The following is a 14,605-nucleotide window of genomic DNA, read 5'->3' on the forward strand; positions in this document are numbered from 1 at the left end:
CAAAGAGAGAGGGAAGGATTTATAGAGAATCTGATATCACTCTCTGGGAAAACCAGAGAAGAAACAGAAGGCGACATCGATCGAGAAACTCGAGAATTACTTCTCACGCATAACGGTACGTTCACACGGAGACACGATTTGCCGAATCTTATTTTCATCGGATCTGGAAAAACCGAATGTTGTATTCACACAGCACATCTTGTTTGGCCGTATCCGACGGCCTCGTATCGGGATCTCGTGTGAACTCACCATCCGGCTTTTATTAGCAAGAGCGCGCACAGTTCCTCACGTTGATTTGGAAGCGATGGACGTGAACAGTCTTGCTATACTATACTGGTATTATCGCCGTCAGCGTCGTAGAAAAAGATTGTGGTTAAACCCAATAGTACAAAGAAGATCAACAGTTGGTGCCTTTACAACTCTAATGCAGCAGTTAAGAAATGATCCACAAAAATTTTTTAACTACTTTAGAATGACTATACCTACATTTGATAATCTTTTGAAAAAAGTGGAAAAAGATTTGAAAAAGCGTGATACAAATATGAGGAAAAGCATTAGACCAGAAGAAAAATTAGCGATATGTATAAGGTAATATTGAAATACTGTATTTTATTATAATTAAATTTATTAAAAATATGATTAAGACATTATAGACAATCGCTTGGTAGGTACACAGTTTGAAGTTTCCCAACTACATATTATGAAAGTCTGGTAAATCAGAAGCATTCGATTGAATACTTTGAGACTCTGGTGATGCTTGGTACTGCGATGTAAAATAGCCTTGTGATTGTGCCACATTTGGTTGATAGTTGTATGTTGATGAGTGTGCAGGAGACCATTCATTTCGGTTCTTTATATTTTGCAATAAATTTAAGACGCCTGATTGAAATTCTAATGTTTGATTATCGTTTAGCGTTGCCAATGATGGAAGTAGACTTTTAAAGAAAAACAAATTACGGTCTTCTTTCATTTCTTCCTTCTTGTTGCATTCCATTTGATAATCTATAAACTCACTCATTTTCTTATCAAACACGTTTAAATTCTGCCTCGACGGTTTGCTTTTTTTTCTTTTTGAACCACCTACTAAATTTTCATTATCAATTTCTTGTTGACTTTCATCTGTAGCATCTTGATTATTTGCGACATCTTCACCGAATAAATTGTCCTGAGCCATCGCACTGTCATGGGTAACATCTGATGTAACTGTAGCGGCTGTACTATCGTCTGCTGGGTTTGGTGTAACAATAGTTGCACTATCATGTGTGTCAGCTGGCGACACAATTTTTTTTAAGAACAACATTTGACGATGATAAACGTAGGCTCTCGGACATGTCGCAGACGATCCTGATTTTTTTGATTTCTTTTTCTCATTAATACTCCTCATCCAGCTGTCTCTAATATTAGTCCACTTCTTTACGATCGATTTAGCTGAAAAATATAATTAAAGGACATGGCCGATTTTTGTATGAGTTACTAATTTCAATTTACACAAATGATATTTGGTATTTTATGATGCTAAAAATTGGTATATTAAATTACTATAAATATTAAACTCGCAGAAGTTGTCATTACAACAGACTAGACTTAAACATGTCATGTTTATTTCGCGCGAAACGTCCGCTTCTATGTACTATGTTGCATTGCAAAATGGTGAACCGCGCTGGCTCGCTGACCGCTGACCGTCGTAGGCTCGTCTTCCAAATAATGACGAGCTCTAGGTATTGCAAGATTTATAAGTAAGAATAATTATTTATTTATAGTATAAATAAATAATTCTTCTGATAGTAAAGCACTTATGACGCTTCACAATATCATACAGATGTTGAGAATTATTACGGTAACCTGACATGGATTAAGTAATAGTAGGCCACATTTTTATCGAATTATTCAGAATCGTACACCGAGAAAAATATCCAACGCTGAAAATGTGACCTACTAAAACCACTAAAATGTATATACAAAATAGGCCTGAAGTTCTGATCTGGTGGTAGATAGGTGTATTAGTAGTGGCTAATTATTGAGACGACGAGACGTATCCCCAAGCGATTTAGCGGTGTAGTACGTTACCTACCTGTAGATCTCTATGTGGCAAAAAAAAGGTAGGTACATCTTCGTTTATTATTATCTATAACGCCTACCTACAAATAATTGTTACATGTTTAGCAGTACAGTATATCTACTGTGGTACAGTGCTAAAATACCTATGAACTTGTTTAAATCAGATTATTTTTTTAAAAGGTTTTATAGTGCTTCATTAATAACATGAGTTGGTTGCTCTCTATATAACCAGACGTATAAACATATAAAAAAATTGATGTGTATGTAGTTATTTACACGATACTACACCTAAGTCATTTAGGCATGGTATGGATTTTATTTTGATTATTAGCTGACGCCGCGCGGTTTCACCCGCCTGGTTCCCGTTCCCGTAAGAATACGGGGATTATATATATGCCATAACCTTCCTCGATAAATGGGCTATCTAACACTGAAAGAATTTTTCAAATCGGACCAGTAGTTCTTAAAATTAGCGCGAGTATTCTTTGGACAGAAGCCTTGGATGTGGACGAATTCATATTGCAATCTTTTTATTTTTAAATAAAAACTGAGAAGTTCAGAGAGGTTAAGAATTATGTGTTAATTCATCTTTCTATTTTTATTATATAAATACACTTGCTAAGTACGTGTAAACGCAATGTCACTTTTCGGCCATGTCCTTTACTTGCAGATATATGGCTTCTGGGTGTTCATACAAGGATTTACATTACGCCTACCGAGTCGGAGTGTCTACGATCAGTAACATTATTAAGGAAGTAACGAATGCTATTTGGAACAATTTGCATGGGGAGTTTATGACATTACCCAACACAATATCTGACTGGGAATATATGGGACACCGGACAGAGTGTTCACATTACATCGGATCCCGGAAGAAATTCGGACAGTCCTCAGTTGAATTTGGACCTGCGCGCACAATGGACGACGAAATTGTTGTGTTGTGGTGGTATCTTAATAGAAGGCAAAATAAAAGAAAACATTGGGTACACCCTATTTTACGGAAAAGATTTTCACTTGGAACATTTGAAACATTAATGGGTGAACTCAGAAGAGACGAATCAAGTTCTTCAATTATTTTCGAATGACAGCAACCACTTTTGACGATTTACTGGGACGACTAGACATAAGAGTACGAGATACAAGTTTCAGAGAATGTATTTGCCCAGAACAAAGATTAGCCATATGTCTAAGGTAAGATTATTTTATGCACTAGATTGCGTAATAATAGTTTTGACGTAGGTACCTACTTAAGACTGTATGAATGAATGAATGTTTGCTATGTATGTTTGTTTCATGAATGTGAATATATATAATGTGTGTGTGTGGGAGGGTGTATGTATTTGATAATCATTATGAATTAAAAATGCAAACAATTATTTAAGTATTTATTTGTACTCAAACTTAAATCCCTTCAAAATCTAAGTAATCTGAGTCTTGGGAATGTATGGAACGATTACTAGATGCTGATGGCGAAGCTGGAATCGGATTCGATGTCTGAGATGAAGTTGATGGTATAGATGTTGTTGCCTGTTGGTTGCTACTATTATATTGCGTAGAGTATCCAGGGTAGTGTTGATCTTGCGTAGGTATTGGCTGTTGATTGACGCTATTATGTGTGTAGTATCCAGAATACTGATCTGGTCCGGTTATCTGATTATATGAATCACGCCAATGTCCGTAATTTGGTCTCTCATAATTCCTACTTTTAATTTTTTGCAACATTGTCATGACGCTAGCTTGAAATTCTAAAGTCTCTTCGATAGTTAAAGTGTTCAAGATTGGTATAATGCCTTTGAAGAAAGATAGATGATGGTTTTCCTTTTCTGGGTTTATTCTGGAGTCCAAAAACTTTACCATCCTGTCATTTATCTCTTTATTATCATTTTTTTTTATCTTTAATTAAAGGTGAACGAAAATCTGATTCCATGCCTACTTCAGTCTCGGTTCTTGCTTTTTTTGAAACTGACTCATGTGGTGGTCGAGGTTCGGAGACTTTTTTCAAAAACATTAATTGCTCGTGATATACATAATTTCGTGTCTTTTTGGTCGAAGATCCAGATTTAGACTCATCTTTTTGTTTCTTTACTGTCTTAAGCCACGAATCTCGTATATTATTCCATTTAGTTGAAACCTGTTTTCCTGAAATCAATAAAAAAATATCATAAAACAATACAATTTGTTTCTTGGTGACGTATAAAGTAATAATGTATTAACAAAAAATACTTTTTTTTTCAGATATTTAGCTTCAGGATGTTCATTCAAAGAAATACATTACTCATACAGAGTAGGCGTTTCGACAATAAGTAAACTAATAAAAGAAATGACCCACGTCATTTGGGAAAACCTAAAGACAGATTTCCTTAAGCTGCCTGATACTGAGAGAGAATGGGAGGACATCGCTTCAGGATTCGAAAGAAAAGCCAACTTTCCTCACTGTCTTGGAGCAGTAGATGGCAAACATATCAGAATTTTGAAACCAGCCAAGAGTGGTTCTATGTTCTTTAATTACAAGGAGTATTATTCTTTTGTATTAATGGCAGTTGTCGATTCAGAGTACCGATTTATTTTTATTAGTGTGGGCTCATTTGGCAAGGAATGCGATTCTAGTATATTAAAGGATAGTACATTTTGGCAAAAGATCAATGATGGTACTTTAAATGTACCAAAGCCTAGACCGCTTCATGAAAACTTGCACGAAGAATTACCGTTTATACTTGTTGGCGATGAAGGCTTTGCTTTAACACCTAATCTCCTACGTCCATATGGAGGTACACATTTGAATACTGATAAAAAGATTTTTAACTATAGACTAAGTCGAGCAAGAAGGTATGTTGAGTGCGCTTTTGGTATTCTGGCAAATAAGTGGCGAATAATCCATCGAGCTATAGATCTCAACGTAGACACAGCAATTCAAGTAATTAAAGCTTGTGCAGTCTTACATAATTTTGTAAGAGAAAAAGATGGTATAAATTTTGAAAGTTACCAAAATATAGAACATAGACAAGAACAAGAAACTACACCCATGAATCGAAATGTGTCGAGTCGAGGTGGCCCTAATGCCAACGCTATACGGACATTATTTACTAATTATTTTGTTTCAGATATTGGTTCCGTTCCGTGGCAGGCAGCAGCTATAAAATAAAATTTGTCAATGCATTTACATTTTATCAATAAAACATTAAAAACTCACCGTACTGTTTTCTTTCTTTTTCATCCAGTTCATCGAAGTTTGGTTTCAGTATTAAACATACTTCACGCCATGCTGCTAACTTTAAGTTTTTGTCTTTATAAACGTCTTCGGTCTTATCCCACAGAACAGGTCTCTCTTGGACAAGCGTAATTAAAGTTTCTGCTTGAATATCCATGCTAAACGTCTACTTTAACCAGAACATGCGAGCCGAATGACGTGAGTGGACCACGGGCGGGGCGAGGGGAGCACGAGCGGGGCGAGCGGGGGACAGATACCGGCACAAACTCGTTCACATTACTCCGGGCCCGGTCGTTCTACCGGCAATTCGTAGTGACAAAACGTTCGGTAGAAATGCCGGACCCGGGATAATGTGAATAGCTTCATATAAATTGTACAGCCACTAGCTCTTCCGGCAGATTTACCGGCGCGGCAGATCTGCCGGTCCGGCGTAGTGGGAACCCGGCCTTACGGTATAGTCAAGCCGCCGAAGCAGCCCGCGATCATGCCCAATGAGGACAGACCTCAACGGAGGCTTCGGTCCGAGGATTCGGATGACGACCTAGACGCCGGGCAAAAGCGTACTAAGGTAACCCTAGTGCGCGCCTCGCCCTCCCGCCCGCCCGCAGCCGCTCGATGGAGCTCGCGCTTAGTTTAGGCCACCACGTGCGACGCACATGTTCGCACGTGGTTTTTAGGTTATAGTGACATTGGCAGTGACATTGTCAGTCGCGGTGACGTTGACGTTGACAGTGACAGTGACGTTAAAGTTGAAGTTGACTTTGGCAGCTGGTAGACACTGAGTCGGACCAACTTTCGTCTGGTTCGGCCGTTTCGTTACACGAACTCTGCGCAGCCTAACACTTGGACTCTGCACGAAGGCGCGCTATGGATAGTGAAGAGGAGGATCGCGGAGGGCCTGCGGGGTCTCCCTTTACCCCGCGTGCCGCCCTCTCTCGGACCCCGCCTTCAGGATTTGCAGCGCTCAGACCAGAAGATGACATGGCGATCACGCCAACCGTTGCTTCGGGTCGCCCTCAGCCGCCTACTGCTGCCCTGAAGCGCCCACTCACGTCGCCGGGGGATCACCAGCCGACTGAAAAGGTGCGCTTGTGCCGACCTGGTATGCAGGCGCCCCCGCCACCGGCGCCGCAGATGCAGCGCCGCCAGATCACCGCTGCAACTCCGTCGCAGCCGACTTCTGACTCGGAGGATGAGCAAGGGGCCAAGAAACGGGCGTTAATGACCTGCTCAAAGTTGGAGCTGTTGGACCGAGTGAACAACGAGCTCCAATCTATCGGCTCGGTAATTCTTCGCCGAGCATGCGCGATCGATTGGTGAGCGCGCTGCGAACTGCTTCGGCAAGATTTCGCGTGTATCTACCACCTCTTGGGGTGTTAGGTACCCTGCGCTGCGGATCCTCTACTACGGCACCTTTGTAGCGACGGTCACGTATGCTGCGGCGTGTTGGGCAGAGAGTGCGACGCTCTACGCCGTTCGGATGACCCTTATCAGGGCCCAAAGGCCGGCCTTGGTCCTTCTGACCAAGGCCTACCGCTCGAACAGCGCCGCCGCGCTCGCCGTTCTGGCGGGCGTGTTGCCGGCAGACCTCGAGGTGATCCGTGCTGCCAGGCTGGATGCGGCGCGTAGTACCACGGCCAAAAGGGAGTGGAGCCGGCGCAAGCAGGATATCGGGTTGGGCATAACCCGCTTGTGGCAGGAGCGATGGGCGAATGAGACTAAATTTAGCGAACTTCGTCGATTCTTCCCGGACGTGGCTGGCTGACTCAGGGCGACCTGGGTCGCGCCGGACTATGAGACCTCGCAGATACTGACGGGTCACGGCTTCTTCCGGAAGCGTCTGCGTGACATGTGCCTCAGGGAGTCTGGTGACTGCGCGTGTGTGCTGGCGGAGGAAGACCTCTACCATGTCCTGTGGGAATGTGCTGAGTACGAGGACCTCCGGAGTGCAATGTTACGGCCGGTTCACACATGTCTCCGTTTTACTGTTCCGTTTATCGTGTACGTTTTTTTTTCGTCGATGGCGTATGTAGTTGTATGAGCGACTTCACACATGGCACAGTATTCTGTATACAGTAAAAAATATCGTTCCGTAAAAAAATGACATTCCGTTTTGTCATCGAATACTGGACGCCGGAACAGTAAAAATATACGGATACGTAGAATTTTAACGGATTGATACTGTGTGCGTGGCGGGCGGTGTGTGCGGGGTGTAGGAGGGGGAGTGATGCGAGTTGTTTGACTATTTTCCATTGTACATTCCTAGAGAACGCGCGCGTCCATTGTGTGTAATAATTATTATAATCACTGATCAACCATGTCAACCAAGGAGTGGGAAAAGTTAATAGACAAGGAAATGTTAATTAGTTTGGTGGAAGATAGGCCAGTCCTTTGGGACAAGACGCTGGATAAATACAAAGACAATACTGCAAGTATTGCAGGTTGGCGAGAAATATGCATTATTCTAATGGAGGATTTTGAGGCTATGGAACAAAGACAAAGACAAGAGTTCGGTAAGTGTCTGTTTTATTATTTAATTACATTCTAAATAGCTTCATCCTGCCATGGAACTGATCCAGCTTTGGACATGAAATAGTTCACGAATTCTGTTCGAACTAAATTAGCAGTATTACCACCTCGTGTTCTTACTTCATGGGGTAGGTTTTCGAAACTAAATTCTTCAGATACGTTATTATCACTGTTTGAGCCCTCCTTGTCCCTTATAAAGTTGTGTAGAATAGTACATGCCTTAACAGTCCATACAGCTGTTGTTTTATCGATGTCTAGAGGCCGATGGAATATTCTCCACTTATTAGCTAAGATACCGAAGGCACATTCAACGTATCTCCTAGCTCTAGTCAAACGATAGTTGAATATTCGCTTATTTTTGTCCAGATGCGTCCCGCCAAACGGTCTTAGTAAATTTTCGTGTAATCCGAAACCTTCGTCTCCAATGACCACATAAGGAACTCGCGTTTCTGAGTCTCTTGTTAATGGGCATGGTGCTGGTATTTGTAGACTGCCGTCTAGCATCATTTTCCAAAATGTTGTCTCCTTGAATATTGATGAATCGCATTCTTTTCCATAAGATCCGAGCTACGTACAACGTATACAAAGCGATAGTCGGAGTCTACGATCGCTAATAATATGATGGAAAAGAAATCCTTGTAATTGATATACAGTGAACCGCTATTTAGTGGTTTTTTAAGTCGGATATGTTTTCCGTCGACAGCTCCGAGACAGTGGGGAAAATTAGCTTTTTTGTTAAATCCACTTGCTATCTGTTCCCATTCGTCGACGGATGTAGGAAGTCGCATAAATTTTACACTTAAATTGTTCCATATGCATCTTGAAACTTCTTTAATAATGTTGCTAACAGTCGATACACCAACGCGATAGGTGTAATGAAGATCTTTAAATGAACACCCGGATGCTGCATACCTGAAAATAAAATTAATTGTTTTATTACTTGTTTTAGGAAAACTTGTTATGAAAAAGTGGAGACAGATGAGAGATGCCTGGGTGAGAACACTAAAAGATAAAAAGAATTGCAAGACGTCTGGTTCCGCTGTCTCAAACACGAAGCCCTACAAATACCATAATCAGATGCTGTTTTTGAAAAAAGTAGTTGCTGCTGGTGAAACGCACGAAAGCGTCTCTGCTAAACAAACTAATGAACACATCGAAGATGACACCACGACATCGAATGAATCTACAAACGAAGATGACAGTGTTACTGCAATGACACAACTTGACAATGACAGTCAAAAGGACAAACAAAATCTAGCCCCCCCGCCAAAACGCAGAGCACCAGCCAAAAGAAATTTTAATGAAATTGATGCCAAAATGATGTCCTACATTGACTATCAGATAAAACCGAAGAAAATTGAGCAGGATGATCGCAATTTATCGTTCTTCAAAGGTATTTTGCCGTCCTTGGCTTTGCTTGATGATGACCAAACTTTGGAATTCCAGTCAGGGGTGTTAAACCTATTACAAAATATTAAACGTAGAAGAGTTGGCCAGTCAACTTATGACTGGTCAGCCTATACACAAACATCTGGTGCTAGTCACTATCAATCCCAGGGCTATTTTAGCAGACCACAGCCTACTGATAGTGCACTATCGCCAGTACAACCTGTATACAGTGATGCTAGCAGACCACAGTCTACTGATAGTGCACTATCGCCATTACAATCTGTATACAGTGATGCTACGTTAGATCTGTCTGAGTTTTAAAAATAAAAGTACGTACCTTAAAAATATCGCTAGTTTTTCTTCTGGGCAGATACTTTTCCTCCAACGAGTATCTTGCTTTTTTAAATCCTTTTCCAATAGTTTAAGAAGTTCATCAAAAGTAGACATCGACATACGAAAGTAATTGAAAAATTTCGATTCATCACCTCGTAACTGACTCATAAGTAAACTGTAAGCACCCTCTTTAGATCTTTGGGCCATAAGTGGATGCTGCCAATAACGTCGAATCTTCCTTCTCCGACGATAGTACCAATACAACACGACAGCGTCCATCCTTGTAGAATAGCGGCGGTATACTGCGAGTTTTCTGTTCACACATCGCATCCAGTAATGACGGATCCGTTGAACGTTATACGGTGCCTATGTGTGAACAGAGCATAAATTTATGACGTATCCGTTAAAAATGTACCAGTAAAACGGACTCCCATGTGTGAACGGGCCGTTAGAAGGGATCGTGAGAGAAGAGGCGGGACCGGTGTACTATCGGGATCTCGTTAGCTCGGCGGTCAACTTCGGCAAGCTACGGGAGTTCGCGCATCGGTGGCACGCGAGGCGGAGCGCTCTGGACCGTGGACCACAATAGTCGAAGGTGATGCAGAATCAGGCGTGGACCGCGGCGGGCATAGGGATCTCAACGTCGTGTGTCGTCCAGCCCCAGAAGGGGGAGAGTGAAGAAAAAGGGACATGGAACGAAAAGAGAAATAACTTGTAGGGAGTCAAGAAGGCGTCCCGAGAACACGCACAGAGCAAGTACCGGGAGCAAGTATCGCCCTCCCTCGATTCGGCCCAAATAACCGAGAGGTTGAAATGGCCATGGGAGAAGGTGGGTTGACCGCGTTAGAGGCAAAGGAGAGAATCCAGTGGTTCACGTATTGCCTCCCTGCAGAGCGCCGGCTCAAAGTGGCAATACGTGGCCTCCAAGTGGACACCTCAGTGAACGAAATCACTGAAGACCTCAAGGACAGGGGATTTGAGGTAGATTTCGCGAGGCCCATCAACGCCAGGAGAGACAGACCGGGCTGCGTCTTCCTGGCCGTATTGAAACGGAATCAGCATGCGACATCGCAGATCTGGGCCATAACAGAAATGCTCAACATGACTGGCATTAAGATAGAGCCGTGGAGTGGAAAGAAGGGCCCCTCTCAGTGCTACAAATGCCAGAGCTTTCGGCACGCGAGCTTCAACTGCAAGCAGCCGCCGTCAAGCCTGTGTTCGATGCGGTGACGAGCACAGCGCCAGAGACTGCCCCCGGCCGCGCGAAGAGCCGGCCACGTGCGCAAACTGCGGCGGAGCCCACCCGGCAAACTACTCGGCCTGCCCGGTCTACCGCCGGGAGGCCCGGAATAAAAAGGCGGGCACCGTCGCGCTCACGGCGAAGACAGCCCGCACAGCGCCCCGTAAATCCCCCGGTCGTTATATTGTTCAAAAAACTTAAATCGCATTCCAAATCCCTTTTCACTAGGCGAGTAACAAATAACAACAAAAAAAAATGCCAGAGGACTGTTTGGTTTGACGGTGATTCAACATCATCGCCAACTTCTGTCGAATGAGGGTTTCTTTTGTCTATGAAACGCGTAGGGGTTGAATTCGACACTTAGCATCTGAATCATCTTAGGGATTACAACACAGAACACTTAATACTCCTAACGGAGTCCCTTTCCTACAACGATTATGAATTCCACTGTACGACGAAACCCATGAGTTTTATACCTACTTGCAGACTAAGGATCACTCATGAAAGGTTTTTTAGATTAAAGTAAGTTAAGCATTATTGTGTGGTTACATAATGATTAACTAATAATAAAAGGATAAACTCTTTTAAGTCTTTTATTTTAAACCTTTAATACTTACAAATAAATATAAAGGTATATGGTTTCGTACCATCCAACAAGTACCTATTAGTAGCTGGATTAACAACTGCTTTCTTAGCCGAAAGGACTCCAACTAACACGTTTGGTTTCCTGATTTTATCGCCGCGTTGCAACGACTTGCGGTACGGACGGGTTCAGTGTGCTCGTGGCGTTCGAGCCGTCCACATCACTTGTTGTGTAAATTGTTATGGGATAGGTGGGGAGAGTGAAATGAGTGGAAAGGGTAGTGTTAGATATCTGTCAAAAGCGCCTTTAACCCTACACACATCGTTCACAAGTGCGTGACCTCACTCAAGGTCATTCTCTGCCATTCTAGGGTCTTATTTTGGTTACACTTTGATTTGTCAATTAAGTTGTCCTGAGAAATGTTGTGAATCATAACCTTTGTTCGACATTAGTTTTCTTATTGTTGTAATCACTTTTGAATTGATGGGAAAAGTTCCGTCACCAAATTGCCCAGACTTTGACAGGCCAGAAGACATCTACCACGTGTTGTTGCAGTGTGTTAGAAAAGAGGCAGTGCGACGGGAAGTACTGCTATGATTGTCTGCACTAAAAGAGGTTGGCGGCTGTAATCGTGCACTGGCACATCCTCAGTCAGAGGAGGCCAGGGCGCTGGAACAGCTTTATAGAAAAAGTATTAAGCAAATTAATTAAATTATAAGATTAGTATTGTTATAAAGGCGGCTTTACGGAGCGGCATAGTCCAAAATGGACTCAGCTCCTTAAAATAGAGATTAAAAAAAAACTTCAAACATATATCAAAGACCATTTTATAATGCAATTGCTTATGTTATCTACTGCACTTGTAAAAACAATTAGCCTATACGGAGAAGCTTATTCATCTCAATAACTTAAAGGTATTTCCTTTTTGCCTCCCCAATCCATTTTTGACGGTCTCCGTGGCGCAGTGGTATGCGCGGTGGATTTACAAGACGGAGGTCCTGGGTTCGATCCCCGGCTGGGCTGATTGAGATTTTCTTAATTGGTCCAGGTCTGGCTGGTGGGAGGCTTCGGCCGTGGCTAGTTACCACCCTACCGACAAAGACGTACCGCCAAGCGATTTAGCGTTCCGGTACGATGTCGTGTAGAAACCGAAAAGGGGTGTGGATTTTCATCCTCCTCCTAACAAGTTAGACCGCTTCTATCTTAGACTGCATCATCACTTACCATCAGGTGAGATTGTAGTCAAGGGCTAACTTGTAAAAAATAAAAAAAAATAACGTTCGTTTTTGACCAAAACTAACATTGAGATGTGGAAATTTCCTCTTTTGAGCGCCTCATTTTTCATGACCTAGTAACACATCTAACAGTATTTAACATCATTGCTGATGGTGATAAAAATAGCGCTTTTTAATTTATTTTAATTTATTATTTTTACATAAATAGTCACTACCTAGTTATGTCTGGACAAAAGGCAGGTCTGGCGCCTGCCCATGATAATAAGTCTAGAGTTAAGTTAATATTAAAGCTTCAATTGTAGAAGCACTTATTTTAATTAAATCTTCTTTCGAAGAAAAGTCTTTATTTCAACAACTCGCTTCTCCAAATTTGACTGGCGCAGTCGGTAGGATTTTCGTAAACGCCGTGCAATATCCTAAAATAGACGATTGTGCGAGGCCGGCGAAAGTCTGACGAACCAAAAAAATAAGTCAAAGAAGAGAGAACCCTAGAAACCTGCTTAACGGGGAGGATGAAGACGTATAAGGGGTGAGTAGAACTTTTCACTTCCTGTGTGCGTCCCATCCCTCACCTGTGTAGAGATTTTGATTTTTTTTTATTTTTCTTTTGTTTATTATTTTTTTCTAATATGATTAAATCGAAAGATTAAATTTTAACTTTGAAAGATTTAGTATTAAATTATTGTAATGATTAATGATCAATTAAGATTTTAATGAAATCAAGTTAAATAAATTAACTATTTAATTATTAATTTTATTAATTAAAATTTAATTATTGTAATAATTAAAGATCATTTATTACTTATATCAAGTTAAATCGATTAACTGATAAATAAGATTAAACTTATTTTAATATAAGAAAAAATAAGAGAAAAGAAATTCTTTATTACGTTAATTTTCTTTTATTATCTTAGTGTAACGTTAAGTTAAAGTTAAGGCTAAGTTAAACGAGTGTTAAATAAAATCGTTTTGTGTTATTTTATTTTATTTTTCTTTATCTCGAAATAAAAATGGAAAAAGTTGAAATCGTGCCCCGAGAATTAGTAGAATTAATACCAAAATTTGATGGAGAGTCAAGTCTTCTGAACCTGTTTCTCCAAAAATGGGAATATATCATTTTAAATTATAGAAAAAATGACACTATCTCTCGGGATCTATACCTTTTTCATGTGATAACGAGTAGGCTAGTATCACTAAGTAGTTACAATTACTTAAAAAAACATTAATCTAAATATACTATAAAAAAATAATCTAATAAAAAAAATGCAAATGCTATGTCTAAATAGCCAGTGTAATCGGCCATATTTAAAATTTAAAAAGTCGACATAAATTGGCGGGAAACTTATCTCTATCAAAAGAAAGATATTTAAACAGTTAAAATGATTTTATGAAGTGGCACAGAAAAATATAAATTGTGTATTTCTTACATATTTTAATAGACTGTGTAGCAAACTACAACCTTCTACGCTATGGAGCCGATATTCAATGCTCAAGAGCACACTTAGTGTAAAACACAATGTAAATTTAAAAAAAATCCATAATTCAGTTCAGTAATGATTTACAACTGAAATAGTTAATTTAGTTCATATTCCAAACACCATTAGATTTCCCCTGCCCATTGTAATTTGCATATAGTAAACATAACTCAGCGACTGCTATACAGGTCACCAAGGACCACAGTTTATAGTCAACCTAACAGTGATCGTGACATTTTTATTTCAACGTGTTTATCTTCTTATTTAGGCAAGTTTAACTATACAGTATATTGCAGTTACTATTAACGGAATGCGCCATCTAGTGGTGTTAACCTGTATTAATTAGAATGACGTTTATACGTATTTACGCTTACGGCGACGAAGATGGCGACGAGATGGATGACGCACATACCGGACTTGACACCGCCTCAGGATAGCGAGTAATTGCAGTCCGCGCGGGGCACATGATTGACATCGTCGACTACCCTTAGGCCAAAAGGTCTCAGCCTCGAAAGGGGCTGGAAGAACATGACCGGAACAAAATCCCCCGCGCCT

General features: G+C 41.0%; 2 protein-coding genes across 2 annotated transcripts; both read left to right on the forward strand.

The window, feature by feature from the left end:
- Window positions 1-1,449: 1,449 nt before the first annotated feature.
- On the forward strand, window positions 1,450-5,237 carry LOC128199520 (uncharacterized). Its single transcript, XM_052889493.1, has 2 exons — window positions 1,450-3,249; window positions 4,294-5,237. Exons 1-2 carry the CDS (start codon window positions 3,140-3,142, stop codon window positions 5,198-5,200), a joined length of 1,017 nt encoding a protein of 338 aa, XP_052745453.1. The 5' UTR covers window positions 1,450-3,139; the 3' UTR covers window positions 5,201-5,237.
- A 1,896-nt stretch (window positions 5,238-7,133) lies between these two features.
- On the forward strand, window positions 7,134-9,529 carry LOC128198016 (uncharacterized). Its single transcript, XM_052889867.1, has 2 exons — window positions 7,134-7,779; window positions 8,745-9,529. Exons 1-2 carry the CDS (start codon window positions 7,584-7,586, stop codon window positions 9,503-9,505), a joined length of 957 nt encoding a protein of 318 aa, XP_052745827.1. The 5' UTR covers window positions 7,134-7,583; the 3' UTR covers window positions 9,506-9,529.
- Window positions 9,530-14,605: the final 5,076 nt, after the last annotated feature.

The sequence above is a fragment of the Bicyclus anynana genome, chromosome 26 (genome assembly GCF_947172395.1).
Source record: "Bicyclus anynana chromosome 26, ilBicAnyn1.1, whole genome shotgun sequence".
NCBI classification, from domain to species: domain Eukaryota; kingdom Metazoa; phylum Arthropoda; class Insecta; order Lepidoptera; family Nymphalidae; genus Bicyclus; species Bicyclus anynana.